The sequence below is a fragment of the Marmota flaviventris genome, chromosome 3 (genome assembly GCF_047511675.1).
Source record: "Marmota flaviventris isolate mMarFla1 chromosome 3, mMarFla1.hap1, whole genome shotgun sequence".
NCBI lineage: Eukaryota > Metazoa > Chordata > Mammalia > Rodentia > Sciuridae > Marmota > Marmota flaviventris.
This window is the reverse complement of record NC_092500.1, coordinates 64,484,356-64,507,603: the sequence shown is the minus strand read 5'-3', so window position 1 is coordinate 64,507,603 and position 23,248 is coordinate 64,484,356. Positions and strand designations below refer to the sequence as shown.

Here is a 23,248-nt window from a genome sequence, read left to right as displayed (position 1 = left end):
CCACAGTGGCAGAGATACGCAGCTTACAACAAAACTTGTGACTTGCAAAACCTAGAGTATTTGTCCCTTTAAAGAAAACCTTTGCTAGCCCCTGGTTAAGAACATGGGTCCTAGGATCAGTCTAGGCTCCTTATGCAAATCACTGAGCCCTTTTTCTACTTATTTTTACACCTGTAAATGAGTGTGTGTGTGAAAAGAGTACCTGCCTCATGGTGTTGTGAGGCTAAAATGAGGTAATTTGTGTGAAGGTTTAATACAATGTCTGGCATGTGAGTTCTCCACGGAGATGAGCTAACATCATTATCATGAAAGTAGGAAGAACTTCAGTGTGTAGGAATCCAAGAGAAGCTTTAAGAATCAGAGCACAGCAGGGTGCAGTGGCACACACCTGTAATCCCAGCTACTTCAGAGGCTGAGGAAGGAGGATTGCAAGTTGGAGGCCAAACTGGGCAACTTAGAGAGACTTCATCTCAAATAAAAAAATAAAAAGAACTGGGGATGTCATTTGGTGATAATGCATGTCTGGGTTTAATCCCCAGTATGGGGTGGGGGGGACAGAATTCAGAATATATGTGTGTGAATGGGAACAGTGGTTTGAGGACAGTAATGGAGCCAACAGTGCAAGATAGTAAGGACCTAGGAAGCCATGTGGAGGGGTTTGCCATTGTTCCTCAAAGCCGCGTAGAACTATAGCAGGCAGGAGAATGACAGGATCAGAAGAATGATTTGCAGCTTGCAGGTGCTCACAGCAGCAGAACCGAGTGGGAGCAGAGCCCACCCCGACCCTGACTCCCACCCTCCAGCAGATGTGGCAGGTAGTCGAAGTACCTGGAAGGAAACAACAAAGTCAGGGAGATTCTGAGTTTTGGGCAGGAGCCCGGCAGGCTGATATCCGTCCTCTGAAGCCAGACTGCCCCGCTCATCCTCTACTGGGTCTCAGGCTGTTCTCTGGGTTGTGCATACAGGGACAGGCTGCTGTCAACCAGCACAGATAACCCCAACAGTCCCTCTTTCAGTCCTGATTTCATATCTTTTAGAGGATTGGGGAGCATTCATCCCTAAACAAAGTAGATTATTTAGATGCAGCTGAGACCTCCCATGTACTCCTTTAGCCTGTCAGAATATGGGTTAACTTTAACATCTAACCCAAGCCCAGGCTTGCCCGGTGCACTAGACAGCACCAACAATGTAAAATGTCATGTTCGGTTTCCTAACACAGGTGTCTCTCTTACTGGTAGATTTATGAGACGTTTTCTAAAATAAAATCCTTGTCCCCACTTGCCAGGGAATGCTCTGGAAACCAGTTCCAGTGACCCCAGGAGACAGTAAGGTCAGCTTGGAGGGCCCAGGAGAGATGAATAGGGCTGGTAAGATGGTAGAGGAGAAGAGGGACCCTCAGCCCAGCAGATCTATTTCTGATTCCATTTCCTCCTAGCCCCACTACACTTAAAGTCTAAATATGTCCTTGGCTCATTTGTTCTTGATTTTTTATTTTTCTTTGTCTGGGTATGGGAGGTGACCAGTGTTCCTTAGCCCACTTTTAGCCTGCTGTTCTGGGCTGGGCTGGGTTTCTTTCTCCTCTAGAGTCCAGCCCTCCCCCTTCTGCCTTCTGCTTTAGCACCAGGGGAGGGCTATGGTCCTAGGCAGTTAGGACCCTTGGATGTTTAGAGAATTGCCTTCTTGGATGACCTCTCCCTGGGAGATCTGTTTTCCCAGAGCAGCCACGTGGGAAAGGCCCAATCTTCATAATAAGATTAGAACAAAGGGTGATAGTTCAGGCAACTCTGTGAGAGACACTGAAGCAAGCAGCTGAGTACCTGAGAGGACAGTTGGCCTCCTCCCCAGAAGGCTGCCGAAGCTACCTGCTCTCTTCCAGGAGAGCCTTCCTGCCTTCTGTTTCCTCTGATTGCCATGGAATGTAGAAGGCCTTGTTCTTGGCCCAGGGGTTCACCTGCATGGCTCACATTGTTCCCAGCATGGAGGAGGGGAAGGAGGGAGGCCCTGAAGCTTGAGCCCATGGAAAGTCGCCTCAAGAGGATTTGCCTTGTCTTTCTGCCTCCCTGGGTGGAGCTGCCTGATGGGAATGAGGGAGAGGCCATTGTCATCATCCTTTAAGACTAAGCACCTAATCCTCAAGCCAGAGCGCTGGATGATGCCTTTCAGAGGGAATCCCACAGACCCAGTCCAGTCCCTGGGTCACATGGGGCCACATGCACACAGGTGTGATAACAGACAGCTGCTCCCGGGGTGGAATAGAAAGCACAGCCTCCTAATAGAGTGGTTCAGAAAGTGCTGAAACTTACAACACTGTATTACTTAGTAAGTAGGTTGTTTATGGACAGGTAACCTATGCTATATTGTGCAGCTTCCCTTATAGCTCTCAAGTTTCACACACACAGTCCACCCATTTTTTCCCCAGGGAACACTGGGACGGGTGACATATCTGGACATGATGCTGGCTGGCTGGCTCTACAGCTGCAGGAATTGTCCGACATCTTTGTTTTCCAGTGGGACAGGGTGCTGCCTTAGGTCCACTGTGAAGTCCACAGGCCACTGAGAGGACGTTTCACACAGTGCTTCATAAGAAGCATTTATGATCTCCTGCCTCTGGACTTGTAGTCCCAAATTCCAAGATGTCACCTGGTGTGACTTTTTCTGGGATATTCCAAGAGCCCCTTTCCCCACAGACTTGAAGGGACCAAGAGGAGCATTAGGACTGCCGTTTTAACCACCAAAAGCAGCATGTGACAACGGATCTGGGAGGAATTGGAGAGGATCATTAGCCTACAGGATGGATGCCTGTTCTATGCCTTAGATATTGGATAGGCAGGTGCAGCTGGATGTTTAAGATGTTGGTAAAAGCAGAATTAGGCTAAGGGCTGAGGACATATTTGGAAGGAGAGGACAGCCCTTGGCTTACCTGATTGATGCAGGAACACTACTCATTGGAAGAAGAGCAACATATCTCATGAAGGAGGCATCTTGATGATCTGGGGTAGGAGATAATGCTGGAGTGACAAGAGTGCTTTAGAGAGGATGGGAAGGTAGCAAGGGATGAGCTCAATGACAGAACCAGGTCAGCGTGTACCTGGGAGGACTAGGGTACACTAATGTTGCCAGAAAGGCCTCAGGGGCATCTGATAATACCCTTCTCCTTTCCCCTGCCCTTCCCTCAGCCACTTTACGGAACTAGCTTGGATTTTTCCAGATAGGCATAGAACATACATGGCTGGGAAAGTCTGGACCCTGGGCAGAAATGGTTGATTTTTCTCTCTGATGCTTTCCTCAGAGTCATACCGCCTTTCTTATTCCTGTCCACTTTGAGCTTCTGGTTTCCACTTCCTTAGCACTATAGGGCCCACCTCACTGTATTGTGTGACTTATTTTTTAAATGTAGTAAGGGAAAAATATACCAATGATTCCCCAGTGAGATACACAAGACACCTGGCTTAGACAATCAAAGCGACTGGGTGAGATGCAGTCTTTGGGAACCATGTCTTACCATATCTAGGTTTGGGTTAAACTCCCTTTATTTCAGTAAAGGAGAAATGTCTGGTTAATAAGGATGATTTGGAGTAATTCCTACCCCCAAAAATCAAGTCAAAATCACTTGACTCTTATAGTACAAAAATCCTAGACAGCAAACAAGCCTCTAACTATCTGTTTTGAGATTTCTTGGCATTTAATGGCTGCATCCATCTTTAATCCCTTATGATCTCACCTGAAGCCTCGGGTTGGGATTAATAACAGATCTTTGATAACTCTGGCAAGTCTGTGGAACTAATGTTGCCAGCAAGGCCTCAGGGGCATCTGATAATACCCTTCCCCTTTCCCCTGCCCTTCTCTCAGCCACTTTAGGGAAATAGTCTAGATTTTTCCAGATATACATAGAACATACATGGCTGAGAAAGTCTGGACCCTGGGCAGAAATGGTTGATTTGCTAAGCACTGCTTTCTTTCTGTCTCCACAACAGAAACGAAAGTAAAGTAATCTATCACATATTTAAAATGGAATTTTGGTTTTTGAGGTACAATTTGAATATAGAGAAATGCACAGATATTAAGTATAAAGTTCAGTCTATTTTGACAAATCCATGCACCTCTCTAACTCACATATTATCAAAATACAGAATATTCCCATTACTCCAGAAAATTTCTTTGTACCCCTCCCCATGAACCCATGAATTCTGCTTGGCCCAGCAAATAGTGTTTTGATTTTTGCACCTAAGGATCATACAGTATATATCTTATTTATATTATAGTGATATATATATATATATATATATATATATATATATATATATATATATATATTCTGAAATTTTCATTCAACAAAATGTTCTTGACATCTGTTAGGATTTGGGGGTATTAGCAGCTCATTCTCCTTTATATCTGAGTGGTGTTTCATTATATGAATATGCCATAATTCATAATCTGTTTGTCTATTCCTCCTGATAAGTTCCTAAAAGTTTTCCAATTTTCTGTTACCTTGAATAAAAGAGATCAATATACTTATGAGCATTTATGTGGGCATATATTTTCATTTAATTAAGTATTTATTGTAAATGCTTAAAATTGAATTGATGCATAAAAGGCAAATGTATATTAGTTTTTGAAAGTAGTTGTACCATTTTTAAAAAGACACTTTCTTTTTTTAAAGCAAGTTTAGGTTCATAGCAAAATTCTACAGAAAGTACAGCAATTTCTCATATATCCTCTGCCCCACATGCATAGCCTCTCCACTCTCAACATCCCCTAGCAGAGAGGTGCCTAGTTACAACTGATGAATCTATTACACTGTCATGTCATTGTTACCCAAAGTCTGTAATTGACATTAGGCCTCACTCCTATTGTTGTATATTCAGTAGGTCTTGAAAAATATATAATGATGTGTATCTACCATTTGTATCATACAGAATAGTTTCACTGACCTATATCTCCTCTATGCTGTACCTATTCATCTCTTCCTTCCCCTAACAGTTGGCAACCACTGATCTTTTTACTGTCTCTAATGGTTTTGCCTTTTTCAGCATACAATATGGTTAGAATCATACAGTGTGCAGCCTTTCAGATTGGCTTCTTTCACTCAATAATATGTATCTGTGGTTCCTCCAGGTCTTTTCTTGGCTGATGCTCATTTTTTCTTAATGCTAACTAACGTCCATTGTCTGAATGTACCACAATGTGTTCATCCATTCACCACTGAAGGGCATCTTGGTTGCTCTCAAGTTTGGGCAATTAGGAATAAAGCTGCTATAAACAGTCATATGCAAGTTTTTCTGCTGGCATATGTTTTCAGCCCATTTGGATAAATGCTGGAAGTATGATTGCTGGATTGTATGGCAAGAGTATGTCTGGTTTTGTAGGAAACCACCAAACTCTTCCACAGTGTCTGTATGATTTTATATCCCCACAGCAATGCATGAGAGCCCGCTGTTCCATAGCTTGCCAATGTTCTGGATTTGGGCCATTCTGCCAGTTGTATGGTGACACCTCATTGTTGTTTTAATTTGCAGTTCTCTGATGATGTGTGATATTGAGCATCTTTTATATGTGTATTTGTCATATAGAAACCTTCCTCAATGAGGTATCTTTTAAGGACTTTGGCCCACTTTGTAATTGGGTTAATTTCTTTCTTATTGTTGGATTTTAAGAGTTCTTTGTACATTTTTAGTAACAGTCTATATCTTTTATCACGTCTTTTACTAATATTTTCTTTCACTCTGTGGCTTGACTCTGATTCTCTTAATGTTTTCTTTCACAGAGTAAAAGTTTCAATTTTAATGATGTCCCATCTACCAATTATTTCTTTCATGGTTCATACTTTGATATTGTAATTTAAAAAGTCATTTCCATACCCCAAATCATGTAGATTTTCTCTTACATTTCGGGGTTAGTCAGTTTTGCATTGCTGTGATAAGTATCTGGGTAAAACAACTCTAAAGAGGAAATATTTATTTTGGCTCACAGTTTCAGAGGTTCGAGTCCGTGGCTGGCTGTCTCCATTGCTCTGGACCTGAGGTGGGGAAGAACATCACAGTGGAAAGATGTGGCGGATAAAGTTACTCAGCTCATGGAAGATGGAAAGTGGGGTGTGGGGAGGAAAAAAGGCCCAAAGAGAATATAATGAGCATGTCTCTAGTGATCCATTTCCAGCTAGGTCCTACCTCTCAGTAGTCCATTTAGCCATCAATGGATTAATTTGCTGTTTTAGTCAGCCTTTTCACTGCTGTGATCAAAAGACCTGAAAAGAACAATTTTAAGGAGGAAAAATTTATTCCGGGGCTCACAGTTTCAGAGGTCTCAGTCCATAGATGGCTGGCTGCATTCCTTTGGGCCTGAGGTGAGGCAGGACACCATGGCTGTGTGTCACAGGAAAGCAGCTGGGAACATGGCACCAGGAAGAGGAGAGAAAGCTCTGCTCAACAAGGTCAAAATAAACCTCAAAGGCACACCCAAAGGGACCCACCTCCTCCAGCCACACCCTACCTGCCTATAGTCACCATCCAGTTAATCCCTATCAGGGGGTTAATTCACTGATTAGGTTAAAGCTCTCATAACCCAATCATCTCACTTCTAAATCTTCTTGCATTGATTCACATATGAGGTTTTGGAAACACCTCACATCTAAACCATAACATCCACTAATGAGACCAGGACCCTCACAATCCAATCACTTCCTAAATGTCCCACCTCTAGACACCTGAGACATTGGGAGACATCCCAGATCCAAACCATAAACTCTTCTTTCTAGGGCTACCATAATTTTACATTTTACATTAAGTGCTATGATCAATTTTGAGTTAATTTTTGTGGAAGGAATAATGTCTGTGTCTAGATTAATTTCTTGGCAGGTGGATATCTGTTGTTCCAGCACCATCTGGTGCAAATTCTCTTTGCTCTATTGTATTGCCTTTGCCTCTTTGTGAAGAACCAGATCACTATTTTTCTGTGGGGCTAGTTTTGGGTTCTATATTATGTTTCATTGACCCGTTGGTCAATTCTCTCACCATGCCATACTCTCTTGACTACTTTAGCTTCATAGTAGATCTTGAAGCTGAGTTATGTAAGAGCTCTTACTTTTTTCTTCTTTAATATTGTGCTGGACTATTCTAGGTCTTTGCTTCTTCTTATAAACTTGAGAATCTCTGTGTCAATATATGCAAAATAATTTTCTGGGAATTTGGGATTGCGTTAATTATAGATTAAGTTAGGAAGAACTGACATCTTGGTAATATTATGTTTTCTCTCCATGAACATGGAATTTCTCTCTACTTTTTTAGTTATTCTTTGACTTCTTTCATCACAGTTTTCCCTCATAAAGATCTGTGCACATTAGGTTAGATTTATACAAACTATTTCATTTTTTTGCAGTGCTGTAATGTAAATAGATGCTATAAATTTTATTTCAATTAATCATTGCTAACATACAGGAAAATGATTAACTTTTATATGCTATCCTGTAATCTTGTTATAATCACTTATTGGCTTCAGGAAATTTGTTTTTTAATCTTTAGAGTTTTCTACACAGACAATCATGCTACTCAAACAAGTTTTTGTTTATTTTTTTCCTGAGTTTTATAACTTTTATTTTTTTTTCCTTATCTTATTATACTTACCAGGAGGACTTCTAGCTGATGTTGAAAAGGAGTTGTGAAGCTGGGCACAGTGGTGTACGCCTATAATCCCAGCAATTTGGGAATCTAAGGAAGGAAGATCACAAGTTGAAGGCCAGCCTTAGCAACCTAGTAAGACCTGTCTGAAAACAAAAAATAAAAAAGGGCTGGGGATGTGGCTCAGTGGTAGAGTACTCCTGGGTTAAACCCCAGCTTGATGAAAGAAAGAAAGAAAGAAAGAAAGGAAGGAAGGAAGGAAGGAAGGAAGGAAGGAAGGAAGGAAGGAAGGAAGGAAGGAAGGAAGAAAGAGAAAGAAGTGTTGTGACAAGGGACATCCTTGCCTTATTCTCAATCATAGGGTGAAAGCTAGTTTATCACCATTAAGTATGATGTCAAATGTAGGTTTTCTGTAGATGTTCTTTTTATCAAATTGAGGAAGTTCTCCAATATTCCTAGCTTTTTGAGAATTTTTATTATGAATATTGTTGAATTTTGCCAAATGTTTTTGCACACCGATTTATAATCTTCTTTAACCTGTTACTGCGAAGAATTACATTAATTGATTTTCAAATGCCAAACCAGGCTTACATTCTTGGAATAAATTTCAATTGGTCGTGATGAATATAATTTTTTTAGGCATTGTTGGTTTTACATCTATGTTGATGAGAGATAATGGTCCATAGTTTCCTATTATTACAATGTCTTTGGTTTGGGGGTTAGAATGATGCTGCTTTGTAGAATGAGATAGGAAATGCAGATTATAGAGAATTGGTGTAATTTCTTCCTTAAATGTTTGGTACAATTCATCAGTAAACCTATCTGGGCATGGCACTTTCTGTTTTGGAACGTTTATCATTACTGATTGCATTTCTTTAATAGATTATTGAAATTGTCTGCTTCTTCATGTGTGCCTTTTAACAGATTGTGTCATTAAAGAAATTGGTCTCTTTCGGGGGTGCTGGGGTTGTGGCTCAGTGGTAGAACACTCACTTAGCATGTGTGAGGCACTGGGTCTGAGCCTAAGCACCATATAAAGATAAATAAATAAAGATATTGTCTATCTACAACTAAAATTTTTTTTTTAAAAAAGTAATTGGTCTCTTTCTTCTTGGTTATCAAATTTATGGGCAAAGCTAATCATAGTGTTTCTTTAATAACATTTTAATAGGATCTATAGTGTCTTTTCTCTTTTTTTTAGACTTGAAAGACTTTATAAATTGTATTAATATTTCTGAAAAAAAAGAGCTTGTTGGGGTTGTGGCTCAGTGGTACAGTGCTTGCCTAGCATGCATGAGGCACTGGGTTCAATCCTCAGCACCACATAAAAATAAATAAAGACATTGTGTCCACCTAAAACTAAAAAATCAATACTAAAAAATTTTTAAAAAGCTTTTCAATACTTTGTTTTCCCTCTATCAATTTCCTGTTTTCATTTAATTGTTTTCAGCTTTAATTTTTATTATGTCTTTTTTATGCTTACTCTGAATTTGTTTTGTTGTTCTTTTTCTAGTTTTCTAAGGGTGAAACATAGGTTATTGATTTTAGATCTTTCTTCTTGTCAATTTATGTGTCCAGTGCATAAATTTCCCTCCATTACATCTGGTCTGTTTTGATAAGTTGTTTTTTATTTTCATTTATTCCAAAAAAATTTTTTTTAATTTATCTTGAGATTTCTTTTTGGACTCCCCTGTTATGTAGAGGTGTGTTGCTTGATTTTTTAAAAGTCAGTGTATTTTTTGCTATCTTTCTGTTACAAATTTATAGCGTAATTCCGTTGCGGTCTAAGAGCAGACTTTGTGTGATTAAGGTGTGTTTTATGGTCCTGAATGTGGCTTATCTTGGCAAATATTCTATATGAACTTGTGAAGGATGTGTATCTTGCTCTCAATGGATGCAATACTCTAAAGATTTAATCATACACAGTTGATTGACTGCTTTTCTAATAGAAAATCAATATTATGCATCTAACAGTTGTTAGTTTGACAAAGGCAGTGAAACGTGTAAGAAAGGACAGACTCTTCATAAATGGTACTGAGAAACCTGGTACCTATTGTGTTGTTCAGCTTTTTGTTGCTGTGACAAATACCTGAGAGAAACAACTCTAAAGAGGAAAGATTTATTTTGTCTCACTGTTTTAGTCTGTGGTCAGCAGGCTCCATTGTTTAGGCAGAATATCATGATGAAAAGGCATGGAAGGGGAAGGCTGCTCCACTCCTGACACCCAGGAGACAGACAGAGAAAGCAGCAGGGGCGGCAGGGGGAGGCAGGGACTAAACATACCCTTCCAGGGCACACCCCTAATAATTTAACAAGGTGACTATAGATTATAATGACCTATTACATATTTTATGAAGAACTAGGAGAGAGAAACTTGAAGGCTCCAAACATAAAGAAACGATAAGGAGATGAAAATGCAGGTTAATCTGATTTGATCAGTATACATTATAAATCTATATCAAAATATCATAATATTTACCTCATATATATGTAAATTATTATGTAGTTTAAAATGAAAAGGAAGAAAATCAATATGAATATTTTCTAATAGAAAAAATGGAAAATAGAGGATATTGAAGTCTCCAGCTGTAATGGAAATTTCATCTTTTCTCTTTGCCATTCTGTTGGCTTTTGCTTTATATATTTTTTGCTCTGTTGTTAGGTACATACACATTTAGGATTGTTATGTCTTAGAATTGACCTTTTATTTTAGGTAATGTCCCTCTTTATCCCTGATAACCTTTCTGGCTTGAAGTCTGTTCTATCTGAAATTAACAATGTAGCTACTCCAGATTTCTTTTGAGAAGTGTTAGAATGCTCTCTCTTAATCCACTGATTTACTTTTAATTATACATATCTTTGTATTTAAAGTGGGCTGCTTATACACAACATATAGCCAGAATTTTTTAAAAATTATTTTGAGTATTTCTATCTTCAAATTGGTTCATTTAGATCATTGACATTTAAAGTGATCATTGAGAGCTGGATGACTATACCCTGTATTTGTTGCTATTTTCTGGTCATTGCCCTCATTCTTTTTCCCTGCTTTTGTCTACCTGTCTTTTTCTGCCTTTCAAGGTTTTAATTGAGCATTTTATATAATTCTGTTTCTCTCCTTTATTAGTATATCAATCATACTTTTGAAAAACACTTCTTTCGGTGGTTCACCTAGAGTTTGAGCACACATATACAACTAATCCAAGGGTATTTACAAATGATACTCTACCACTGCAAAGACCTGTAATAATGAAATAATCCCAATTCCTCCCTCTTATCCCTTCAGTCATTGCTGCCATTCATTCCACTTCCACATAGATGTAAACATTGAAGACATTGCTGCTATTATAATTTTGAACAAACTTTTAGATCAAGTAAAAAGAAACTTTAACTTTGTTTTACTTATTTCTTCTGCAATGTGCTTCCTTTCTGTATGTAGATTCTAGTTTCTAACCTACATCATTTCCTACTCTGTGAAGAACATTTTTTAACACTTCTCACACGGCAGGACCACTGGCAACAAATACCCTTGATGTTTGCTTTTCTTTAAAAAAGCCTTTATTTCTCCTTCACTTTTTGAAGAATAAATTAGAAGACATGGAGTTCTAGATTGGTGGTTTATCTCTCAACCCTAAATATTTTACTCCACTCTCTTCTTGTTTGCATGATTTCTATGAAGAAGGTGGATGTAATTCTTACATTTACTTCTCTATAGAGAATCTGTTTTCTCCGGCTGGTTTCTTTCAGGATTTTTTTTCTTTATTTTTTATTTTCTGAAGTTTGAAAATATGTGTGGGCGTCATTCTTTCATGAACCTGTGTGTGTTTACATTTCTCCTGCTTAATGTTCTCTAAGTTTCCTTGATCTGTTATGTAAAGTCTGACATTAATTTTAGGAAATTCTCAGTCATTACTCCCTCCAGTACATCTCATGTCTCTTTCCCTGAGTCTTTTTCTTTTAGTATTTTCATTACACACATATTGAACCCTTTGTTGTTGTATATTCTTGCAGCCACAGTTTCTGCATATTTATTCTGTTCTATGTTTTTCAGTCTTTTTTTTTTCTTTTCTGTTTTGTGAGTTTCTGTTGTCGTATCCTCAAACTCAAATTCTTCTCTCAACTATGTCCAGTCTTGTAATGAGCCCATTAAACAGATTCGATATTTCTGATAACAGTGATCCCTAGTGTTTGTTTTGTATTCTTTCTCGTTTTCCTTACCCCAGGTAAATTGGGCTCTGATAGACCTTGGCAGGTTAGGCTGTGGCTAAATAGTTCATACACAGGGCAGACTGTGGAAAACAGAATGCTCTAGTTACTTCAAAATGATTCATTTTCCACTCCCCCTGCTGGAAGCATAAGGGGATTTTTCTCTGATCTTCACTGTGAGGACACAGTAGACACCCTGGAAGTCAAACAAAAGTAGGAGTGCTCCCCTAAGACTGGGATACCCTGGAATTTTAACTATAAAACTTAGCCACACTGAGTCACCAACAATTTGACACATACAGTGTAGGTTTTCCTGCCAGGTCTGAGTTCCTATGGCGAGTTCTGCTCTGGTAAGCTGGGATTCTCTAAAATTGCCTTTCTCTCCAATCTGGTAGGGTAGTGGTTTGCCCAAAAACCTCAGTTCTTTGACAGATGAAGACGAGTTGTTGCTTGTCATTGGTCCAGTTTTGAACACGTTTTCATGAGTGTTTGCCGCTGAGCAAAGGTCTTGCTGCTTAGCAGGTCACTAGGCAGAAGCTTTAGGGCTAGGGTGACTTTAGAGAATTGGCAACCGCCCCACCAACTTTACCAGCACTGAGGTCTTTCTTTTCTTGCCCTGGCTGACATCTGGCTGTGTGTCTACCAATGGGCCTGCACTTGGAACTGCTGTGTGGCAGGTGGCCTCTTGGGGCTGTGTTGCTGCCTGCTGTGAGCTTGCGCTCTGAGTGTGTTGCTTCTGTTGCATTTACCAAGTTCTACTAAGCCTCTGTTAGATTGTGACGGACCCAAGTTAGAATTCTCAGTAAATAGCATTTAGGGACAGGAGTATGGCATTGGAGTTCTTCTGAGAGTGGCCTCAAGTCCCGTGTCTCAGCCCAGACCTGTCTGTGTGTCTCCTATTGAATTGTGTTTCTCAATCCCAGTTAAATTAGGATTGATGCTAAACTCAGGAGAATGACTCTTAACCTATGACCATTTGTTGTGTGTCTCAAGCAGGTGCTGGCCCTCATTTTATGGAATGTGCAGGGAAAAGATTGACAACCTGTGCAATATTTGGATATGGCTCCATCAAGTGTTGTCCATGCAGAGGAAGAGCAGTTACTGTGCAGCATGCTGGGGCCACACTCCTAGAACTGGGTGACTTGCTGGGGGGTCCTATAAAACACCTCGGCTGCTGCTACTGTTTCCTAAACCTCTGTTACAAGAAAAGAGCCTCATCCTCTGGGCTACAGGGGAAAACACACATGGTATCTTTGTGGCACAACCAAGGAGTTAGCTATTTCCATGGGGGAGACTCCTTGCCCTGATGATACTGATTAGAAGGTCTCTGGAGAAAGACATTTATAAATATGAGCAGGAGAATTTCTCTCTCACCAAAATGTAGGAGGGAAGGAAGGAAGGAAGGAAAGAAAAGAGAAAGAGGAAGGAAGAAGGAAAATGGGAATAAGGAGGAAAAATTGAAACAGAAATCCATAATTTGATGCAATTGGGAAATCAATCCAAATTATTCTTTTAAAAAAAATTTTTTTTAGTTGTCAATGGATCTTTTATTTTATTTATTTAATTGTATGCGGTGCTGAGGTTGAACACAGGGCCTCACACATGCTAGGCAAGTGCTCTACAACTGAGCCACAATCCCAGCCCCCAAATTATTCTTTAATTAAAATTTTTAATAGTTTGTACATCAAAATATTAAAAGTTGTGCAGATTAGCCTAGGGCCCTTTCTATGTAGGTTCTGAATTTACATTTCCAAATATACAATAGAGAACAGATGTACCTTAACTTAGTTATCAGAATTATTGACTTGTCTAAATTCCCCATGACCGTACCATCCCCTAACAAACCCCATATTGAAAATGGACAGTCTGAGCCCATGAGTAATAAATTAAAGTTTAACTAAGTCCTTGGCACCTACAAACTTGCTTAACAAAATTGAACTTGGTAGATCTTCCCCCAGTTAAAATAGTTAATATGCCCAATGTAAATTAAAATGGGGCCTTCAAGGAGTGCATCCCATTGTACAGGATTTACTGAGAGAAAGGGTGATTACACCCACTGATTCTCCATTCAATAATATAATGTGGCCTATTTTTAAACTTGAAAATAATGAATTGTGCCTCACTGTGGATTACCACAACCTTAATGCCATGGTCATATCTAAGATTCCATATATAATATTATTGAAATAATTGTATATAATCAGCACCTGCTTGTGAATTTGGCTGGTATTATTCTACTCAGTGTCCATTTTAACAGCTATCACCTCTGAAGGGGCACACTGTGACTTTTTCGAACACCTGAAGCACCTCAAAAGCCTGGTCTTTGCATATAGTCTTTGCAGGCAAGATGTTGCATGCACCTGATTTTGTCTAGGAGCATGGATATGATTGACATGGAGGAAGCCTCCTCGGAAGGGGTCCATTTTATACAAATACTAAGGACATATAAACACTCCTAAAGAAGCTTCCCCAACGATGGTGTGCCATTTTCCCACACAGTATAAGATCCTGCCACCTGGGTGAAAATCCTGAAATTATTTAGTAAACTGAGGACTACTCCAGCCCTGACACTGACATATAACAGCTATTGACTGTCTCAACACCTAAAATATTAAAAGAGGCGCAAGATCTTTTAGGGCTTTTTGAGTTCTGAAGACAACAATTTTTTTTTTCATTTACCAATGTTACTTAAGTGCCCTTATTTGCGAATTGGCAAAAAGCTCTAAAATCTGTCAAAGATGCAATGAATCTTAGACATTCTCATTGGTGCAGTGCACTGATTCCTCCACTGCAGAGGCTTTACCAACCTCCCCTAGTGCCTCATAGAGTCTCTGGACCATCTGTGATGGTTACTATCCCTCCAAGATATACTGTCCTCCCTGTGAACCATTAAATGACCATCACATCTACACAGATTGACCCTCAGGGCTCTCTAGGCTGGTGGAAGACCTGGAAAAAACAATTCTGCACCATAGCTTATATTAGAAAAGCATTTTATTGAACACACTCTGGAGGTATTCAGAACCAGGTTAAAATTGGGGTGGGCACTGGGGTGGGGATTCTGTTTTGCTGGCTTAGATGGTGGAAAACTTTGGATTCTCATGTCCCAAGGACCATACTACAGGGAACTAAACACTGATTTGAAGCAAAATATAGAATTGTGACACGAGAGACCAGAGACTGGGAATTGGGTCCTCCCAGAAAACAAAGAATGTGGTTCTGCAGTAGACTGGGCCTAGACTACTCTCCAGAAAAAGAGAAAACTTGGCTTGGGCAACTGCCTAGCAGAGGCGGCTCCATCGCTGGGGCTGCCCTTGGGAGGCGGTGACCTGCAGTGGGCTCTTCTTAGCTCTTGAAGCTCCTCCGGGAGGAGGAGGTGGTGGAGACAAATTTGACGCTGGAGCCGCTGCTCCCGCCACTGCCAAAGCCCATTCCCATCCCTCGGCCGCTGCTTGCACTGAAGCCAGAGCCCCCCACACTGAGCCCACCGCCCAGACCAACACCCCCACTGCTGCTGGAGTAGTAGCTGCCACCGCCACCTCCACCAAGACCACCGCCGAGGCCTCCACCAAGGCCTCCTCCAAAGCCACTGCCTCCTCCAAAGCCGCTGCCACCGCCGTAGCCAGAAGAGACACTGTTTGTGACGACAGCTGCAGGGAAAGGAGAAATGGGTGAGGCTACTGATCTTCAGATAGATTCTACAGGGCCAGCCTGTTTGATCCTGCCAGTTATGGAGCACTACCTCTGGTCGCTCTTACAGAAGCACATAAGAGGCCTAGAAGAACTGTCATTTAGCTAACATCCCCAACAGAAAGCAGGTGGACATAAGATGAAAGCATGGCGCTAGGTACTCCAGAGGTAGGTACAGGGTCCAAAATGTATATGCCACATGACCTCCCCTTTAAGAGAAAAGACACAAGCTACATTGCTTCATGTCCTAATCTATGTTCTGTCCCCTGCATCACTTGCTTTTCACTAGGTGTGTTAAATAACCAGATATTGGGGAAGGAAATGTCTGGTGTCTAGAAACAGCAGGATTCTGAGTTAGCACCAGGTATCCTATATTATCATCATTATGAATGTCTGCTCAAAGTTACTTACAGATATTGACTGGTCCAACGCCTTCTCCGCTCAGTCTAAAAGAAAATAAATTGGAATGAATTAAAAATTCCCCAAAGATAGCATTAGTCTATGTGGCTACATCCCATAGTTATGATTAGAGGTCATTCCAGAGCTAGGGTCTGCACCCCCAAAAGACCATGAAGTTAGAGGAAGAGGGAGCCCTCTGAAGGGACTTTCCAATGAACAGGGTTTAACCAGACAACAGATTGTCAAAAGAAGATTATAATTCATATTGTCCTCCGCCCATTTTACCAAAAGCATGAGTAAGAGGTTGTGGGAAATAAGGGTACGCACACAGCAGTTTTTGCCTTGGAGGAGCTTACGTTCTGTGATAGAACTCGGCCTGGACAGAAAGTAGGCAATGGACAGTGTCCGAGATTCAAGAAACTAGAGTAGTTTGAGAATCCAAAGGCAGGCAAGCTTAGCTCAGCTGGAATAATTAGAAAAGGCTTCCTGAAGGAGGAAGTACTTAAAGAATCAGGAAGACTAGAATGAAGGTGGGTGTGGCACGGGCACTGAGGTCTCCAAAGCCATGAAAGAAAGCAGGCAGAGGACAATATTCAGGTCACTTTTCTGAAATTACTTAATTGGAGGGAGGCAGCACTCAAGGATATTGGTAGTGGGGAATAAGCCAGAAAAGTGAGTTGAGACCTACAATATGCTCATGTGTCAGTTGAGATGGGTGGGTGGTGTATAATTATCATACACATGACAGTGGTCACTTGTGTGTGTGTTTTACACCCTGTAGTGGAGAAGCTCCACTTCATCAAATGGGAGGCCATCCTGGGCCCACAGTCAGCCCACCTGCACTCCTCGCCCTCCAGCAGCTTGCGGTAGGTGGCGATCTCCACGTCCAGGGCCAGCTTGGTGTTCATCAGCTCCTGGTACTCCCTCAGCAGCCTGGCCATGTCCTGCTTGGCCTTCTGCAGGGCCTCCTCCAGCTCTGCCAGCTTGTTCCTGGCATCCTTGAGGGCCAGCTCTCCACGCTGCTCTGCATCAGCAATGGCGTTCTGCAGGTTGGCGCACTGCAAGGGGAAAGGAAGAGTGGGGACACTTGTGTAACTGAGCTGGGCCCCGGGGTGTCTCTTTTTGACATTCTAGGTCAAGCAAATCAATCTGGAGCTCCAGAGAGAACTGGTGCATCTATCCTGGTCATGAGGGGTGATAGAACATTGCTGTGTGTGTGTGTGTGTGTGTGTGTGTGTGTGTGTGTGTGTGTTTAGCAAGAGGAACACAAAATATGTCTCCCATTCAAAGCCCCTTCCTTGCCCTCTTTCACCTCATCCTACCTGCTTCTTGACATTGTCGATCTCAGATCTCAGCCTCTGGATCATCCGGTTCATCTCAGAGATCTCATGCTTGGTGTTGCGCAGGTCGTCCCCATGCCGGCCAGCTGTCTGCTGCAGCTCTTCATACTGGGGCCACCAGGAAAAAAAGAAAGATCCTGTTACATGAGAGTGGAAAGCACTTTCTCCAAGTTCACAGACAGGAACTACCAAGAGGTGGCATGGGTCAGGCTGATTCAGGTGAAATTGGTCTCAGATAATTTCTTCTGTAGTGTCTTTGGTCTCCTAGAAACACTGGTATGACATTCTCTTTCAGGTTCTTGAGTTTGTATGGAAAATGTAACCATAACTGTTCCCATAACTCAACCAATTGGCCTCAGCAAGCCTCAGGAGCCACCTCCTTAGCATTGTCGTGGCCTAGAGTCTGAGACACAGCTCCATCCCCTCATTCCGGAGACATTTGCCAGAGCACCCACCTTGGTCTGGTACCAGGACTCAGCTTCAGTTCGGCTGCGGTTGGCAATGTCCTCATACTGGGCCTTGACCTCAGCGATGATGCTGTCCAGGTCCAGGCTGCGGTTGTTGTCCATGGAGAGGACCACGGATGTGTCAGAGATGTGTGTCTGCATCTGGGACAGCTCCTGCAGGGAGACTTGAAGTCAGTCATCTGATTTTGTGTTTTTTAATGTCAGTTCCATTCAAATCTTCCATTTATTGGGGGACAAAAACTTGAGGAAAAAAAATAATAACCACGCATATAAAAAAAATTTAGGTAAGTTTCTCACCGCATCAAAGAACATTTTCATGAAATTGATCTCATCCATCAGGGCATCAACCTTGGCCTCTAGCTCCACCTTGTTCATGTAGGCAGCATCCACATCCTGGGAAAATGGGAGTGTTTGGCATCACAAAACGTCCACCTGACTTAAATGACTCCACCCCAGGAGAGTGACTGCCCCAAACTACAGGTTCCCTTCACCACACACACCTTCTTCAGCATCACAAACTCATTCTCAGCGGTGGTACGCTTGTTGATTTCATCTTCATACCTGGTGGTGAAAGGGACAGGAAGAATTTATCAGATAATGAAGGACACTGGAGGGGTCTTTATTGTACAATGTGAGCCTACTTTCATATTGGAAAGGACTTCTTGTATCTCATAGGCAGAAAGGGAGTGGATGGGGTAGTGTGAGCCCTGGGCAAGGTCCTTACCTATTAGGATGCTGCCATTTCTGTAACTGTCTACCAGGTACTCAGTCTGTTATCACTATAATTCAGTTGCTTCTAGACTATTCCTGTGGAAAAGCCATGCTGTTTCCCTTCAACATCATATCTAGTCAGCTTTTCTAGTGATTTTGTCAGCATTCAGAGCCGTTAAAAACATAAACAAAACCCTGAAGTAGCTGGTTCACATGACTAAGGAAATTGTTTGAGCCTCCAAATTGGGTTACATGATCAGTTCTTGCTTTGAAGGGAAGCCACCAAAAGTCCATGCTGTATGTTTCGGGAGGACTATGGAGGAAAGCCCAGGGACCAAGGATGATAGGCTGGCACATTTCACCAGGTGGTATCAAGGCTGCTGTGCCTGTGGCTCTGACTGTTGGCTAAGTGCCTAACTTAGCCTGGGGTTGGAACTTTCTAAACATGGACTGGGATTCTAGGATTTTCTTTTTAAGTACTGTAGCTATCTACAGAAGGTATATGCATCTAGTGAAGGCATAAGCAGAAGTTTGGTTACAAAACTGATCTGGTACAGATAAAGAAGATATCAAGATAAAGAAGATATCAATGCCCTTGTCTCCACCCACCCCTGACTCACTTGTTCTTGAAATCCTCGACCAGGTCCTGCATGTTCCTCAGTTCTGAGTCCAGGCGGCCTCTCTCCCCCAGGATCCCATCCAGCTGCCTCCTGAGGTTGTTGATGTACTGCTCGAACAAAGGCTCCAGGCTCTGCCTCACAGTCTTGGTGCCCTGCTCCTGGAGCAGGGTCCACTTGGTGTCCAGGACCTTGTTCTGCTGCTCCAGGAAGCGCACCTGGAGGGGAGCAGAATGTGAAGAAAGAAAAGCTTGCATTTCTTGTTTCCATGTTCTCTTCACTTTTGTATGTCACCTGCTGTCCCCTTAACTTTTCCATGTGCCCTGCCCTCCTGGGTCTCAGAAGGGAGGTCCAGAGTGAAGTACCCAACCTCATTCTTCTAGGGAAGATGGGTCCATCCTGCAGGGCCTAGGCAAAACCTGGAAGAGCTGGCTGGAGCTGTGGGTGGCCTGGTGCTGAGGGCCATGAAGGCACTCGGGCTGCCACCAGGTGAACACATCTGCCTTCCTGTGCCTCAGCCGTGCTACAGTGGGGCACAGAGCTTGTCTCTCTCTGCAATAGTAATCATGGAGCCCTTCGTGGATCACCTCTGAATGAGAATCAGGCTCTGGCTGCCAGTCCAACTAAGAAAGGGGCCCCCAAATGCAGGACTCAGGAGCAAATGGGAACCCCTACAAAACATCAAGGTATTTGCACAAAGCCTGAAAATTCTTCCCTCTCTCCTCCTTCTTTGGCATTTATTCAAGATTCTCAGCAGGTTTTTGGAAAGGATCATGTCTTACCTTGTCGATGAAGGAGGCGAACTTGTTGTTGAGGGTCTTGATCTGCTCACGCTCCTCGGTCCTCACCCGCTGGATGGTGGGGTCGATTTGCAGGTTCAGAGGAGTCAGGAGATTCTGGTTGATGGTGACCTCTTGGATGCCTCCAGGGGGGCACACAGGGAAGCCAGCGCCCCCGTAGCCACCACCACCAAAGCCAGCTGCGCCACCGAGCCCAAAGCCACCACCACCAGCTCCACCGCCAAAACCAAATCCACTGCCAGCTCCACCTCTGAAGCCAAAGCCGCCTCCAGCACCACCAAATTGGTTCCTGAAGCTTCCACCGCTAGCGCTGAAGGAAATCCTCTTGGAGCCCCCCAGATTGTAGAGGCTCCGGCTGCCAAAGCCACCTGCTCCATAAACACCCCCAAGGCTGACCCTGCCACCACCGCCACCCCCGGACCGGGACACGGAGGTAAAACTGGTGCGAGAGACAGACGGGGTGATAGCAGAAGCAGCACTGAAGGAGCGGCTGCCCCCACTCCGGAAGGACACACTCGACTGGCGAGACATGATGGCTTGTTCCTGGTGGAGCAAGAGTACCGGGCACTAGTGGGGCAGGAGGTGCTGGAGAGAACAGAGCACAGCAGGACGCAGTGGGTGGCTCTGTTCCCCAGGAACTGCAATGCCCCTTTTTATCCCCTCAGAACTGGGCTGGGCGGGAGAGCTGTCGGGCTGTGAATGATTAAGTGGGCTGGGCGTGCCCGGGGGGCAGCTGTGAGCTCACCCCTCACACCTGCACTATGGTGCGGAGTGCAAATGCTTTCTTCCTGGCAGGCTCTGCTCAGTTAGAAATAACCTTGCCTTGCAGCACTGATCTCTTGGCAGCAAGTCGGCCATGCTGCCAGATAGTCTCTCTTCACCATGGGGCCTGGGGGCTGTGGACAGCCCAAGAAGGATTGCAGAAAGTAAGGGGGCATTTGGCCATGGCCACTGTCCTAGGGCGGACTGAGGACACTGTTCACCATCTCAGCATAGTGCATGCTGACCTTCCAGCTTCAGGGACACTGTCCATCAGTGGAGGAGGTGGGGGACAAAGCAAGTCCCCCACCTGGCAGTGATATACTCTTCTAACACTTTGCTAGGTGGGAAGTTGCTACAGGGACTTTAGCTCTTGGAAAGGCAATTCTTTTGAGGCCTTATAGCTTGTGTATGTGCCAGAGGGAGAAAGAGAGTCCAGTCCTTTTCTGCATAAGTTCTTTCTTGTGGGAGGTCCAGTTATCTCAGAGCCCCATTGGACAGATTCATCTGCAAGATTCAAGCCAGAAAAGTGCTCCCAAGTCCCAGACTCCAGAAACAGAGAATGTGGAAATCCTCAACCTGGCTATAGACCACCTTGCCCTCTTTGTGGCCAGGTCTCTCCCTCCACAGCTGCTCCTAACTCAGCGTTTTGTGTCTGCCCTTTCCCTTGCTCTTTGGCCCCGTTAAGACCCTGAAGGGACATTGCAAACCCAGAGATTCTACCCAGTCCTTAAAAAAGCCTTGAAATTCTGCTGGAAATCACGCCTCTTCAGGGGGAACTGCTCTGTCGGTTCCCCAGCAGCACCCCCAGCCCCCCAGGTGTGTTCCAGCAAGCTCTCAGTTATTCCAGCAGGGAAGAAATGAGTCATTGAATCTGTTGATACAGGCTGAAGGCTGCCACAAACACATACCTGCAGGAGCTTCTAATCTCATCAGAAACATGTCGAGGATCTGCCGACCTGTTATAACGGCGAACCGCTCTGTTCCAAGCAGCGGGAATTGCTGTGCTTTTTTTGTAAGCTCTAGCCCAAAGTTTTCTTCGGGGCCAAAAGAATAGAAAATGGAATTCTAAGTCATGGATTGTCCTACCAGAGAGCCTAATCAGAGCAGGTGTGGGGACCAGGCAGCTGGCATAATAACCTGACAGTTGCTTTAGGGAGAGCTCCCTAAGATCACCTCTGCACAGTTTACTTGATCAGTTTGGGTGCCAGGTGGAAGAAGGGGATTCTGGTCAGATTCTAGCAAGTGTCTGTCCTAAGCCACACCCTCTCTTTTTGGCTACAAACTTGAGTGGGCGTCACATCTCTACCTCCCCTCAAGTAGGACCCTCTGTCAGGACAGTGCTTAAATTGTGAAGAGTTTGGGCCCCCTTGGCTGCAGCCAGAAGTAGGGGTACTGGGGCAACAGGTTCAAAGCCAGAGGGGACATGTTCCCAAGAGCAAAGGCATCAGGACCCGCCCAGGCTCAGAAATATCTGGACAGGGACTGTGGTTGAATACAAGGAAGCCAAGGCTGTGGGAAAGCAATTCTACCGTGCTAGATGGTGATTGCTCACCAGAGAGAAAGCAGCTGACAGATGAGTCTCTGCAGACAGACAGACACTGGCCAGAGCTGGTCTCTCAGGACTTGGACAATGAGGTTTGCATGCCTCTCTCCCTGGAACATTTCCGAGACCCTCAGAGATGAATGTTACTGAATTCACCAATTTCATACATTGTGGCCTTGCAGAAAGCAGGCCTGAGACTAATCTGGGGCCTCAGCCTGATATAACAGGTCCCAGCTTGAAGCAAGTGTCTGGGGGATCCTAGCGGGAGTCCCGCCCCTTCATTGGAAGATCACTATCAGGGCATGTCTGCTACATACACATACACACACACATACAGACAGGTCCTGGGTACAGTCCCCACTGCCCTTGGGGAAGCCCCACCCTTCCTGAGACAGTGGGACATTCTCTTCTCCCCATTCATCCTCCTCCCAGCTGGGTTGTAAAGAAAGAGGACTTGGTAGGTAGGACAGGAATGCATTCTGGCCAGTTTGAGAATGGCTACAATGTGCCAAGCTCAGATCCAGATGACAGGGACCATTGGTGTGTGGGTGGCAAGTAACTGTAGCAGGGAGTGTTGGGGAGAAGCAGCACTCTGTCCCTTTGACTTTGTGGGAACCTCCAGGCAAGGCAGCCCTCCCACTCTGCCAGACCTGGGCAGATGTAGGTAATGGAGAAGCCCCCGTGGGGAGCTAGGCACCCAGCCCTTGCAGAGGGGAGCCCCACCCAGCCTCCAACCTCTGTGACAGGAAAGGAGGGATTATATTGAGCTCTCCAAGCTCCTTAGCTGGGCACCCCAGAGGGAGTTACCAAGACTTGGTCAGGCATGCTACTGAGCTTCTCCCGGAATTGTTCCCACTGTCAGCAAAATGAGTGCAGGACTGACAGATCTCTCTAATAGCTGCCTGGCTGGTGTCCCCAGAGAAAGAGGCAATAAGATGGCTCCCTTGACATCCCTCATGGAGAAGCGTGGGAAACATAGACTCTGGGCAACACTTCCCAGGCAGCAGGAAATATAGGCCACAGGCAAGGAGGAAAAGTAAAATCTTCAACACCAGCTCAGGACTCTCCTTGGAGTCCACACCCCAGCCTGTATATCTTTGGTG

General features: G+C 43.7%; 1 protein-coding gene across 1 annotated transcript; it reads right to left on the bottom strand.

Moving 5' to 3' along the window:
- Window positions 1–15,161: 15,161 nt before the first annotated feature.
- On the bottom strand, window positions 15,162–20,371 carry Krt5 (keratin 5). Its single transcript, XM_034636856.2, has 9 exons — window positions 19,823–20,371; window positions 19,044–19,258; window positions 18,213–18,273; window positions 18,010–18,105; window positions 17,701–17,865; window positions 17,228–17,353; window positions 16,743–16,963; window positions 15,918–15,952; window positions 15,162–15,466 (listed from the first exon to the last, which is right to left on the bottom strand). Exons 1-9 carry the CDS (start codon window positions 20,369–20,371, stop codon window positions 15,162–15,164), a joined length of 1,773 nt encoding a protein of 590 aa, XP_034492747.1.
- Between the last annotated feature and the right edge of the window lie 2,877 nt (window positions 20,372–23,248).

Coding starts and splice junctions, on each gene's coding strand:
- Krt5 (XM_034636856.2), bottom strand. CDS start 20,371: ATGTCTCGCCAGTCGAGTGTGTCCTTCCGGAGTGGGGGCAGCCGCTCC. Junction 18,106..18,212: donor AGTTTGTGATGCTGAAGAAG/GTGTGTGTGGTG, acceptor CCATTTTCCCAG/GATGTGGATGCTGCCTACAT. Junction 15,467..15,917: donor CGTTGGACCAGTCAATATCT/GTAAGTAACTTT, acceptor CTTTCCCTGCAG/CTGTCGTCACAAACAGTGTC.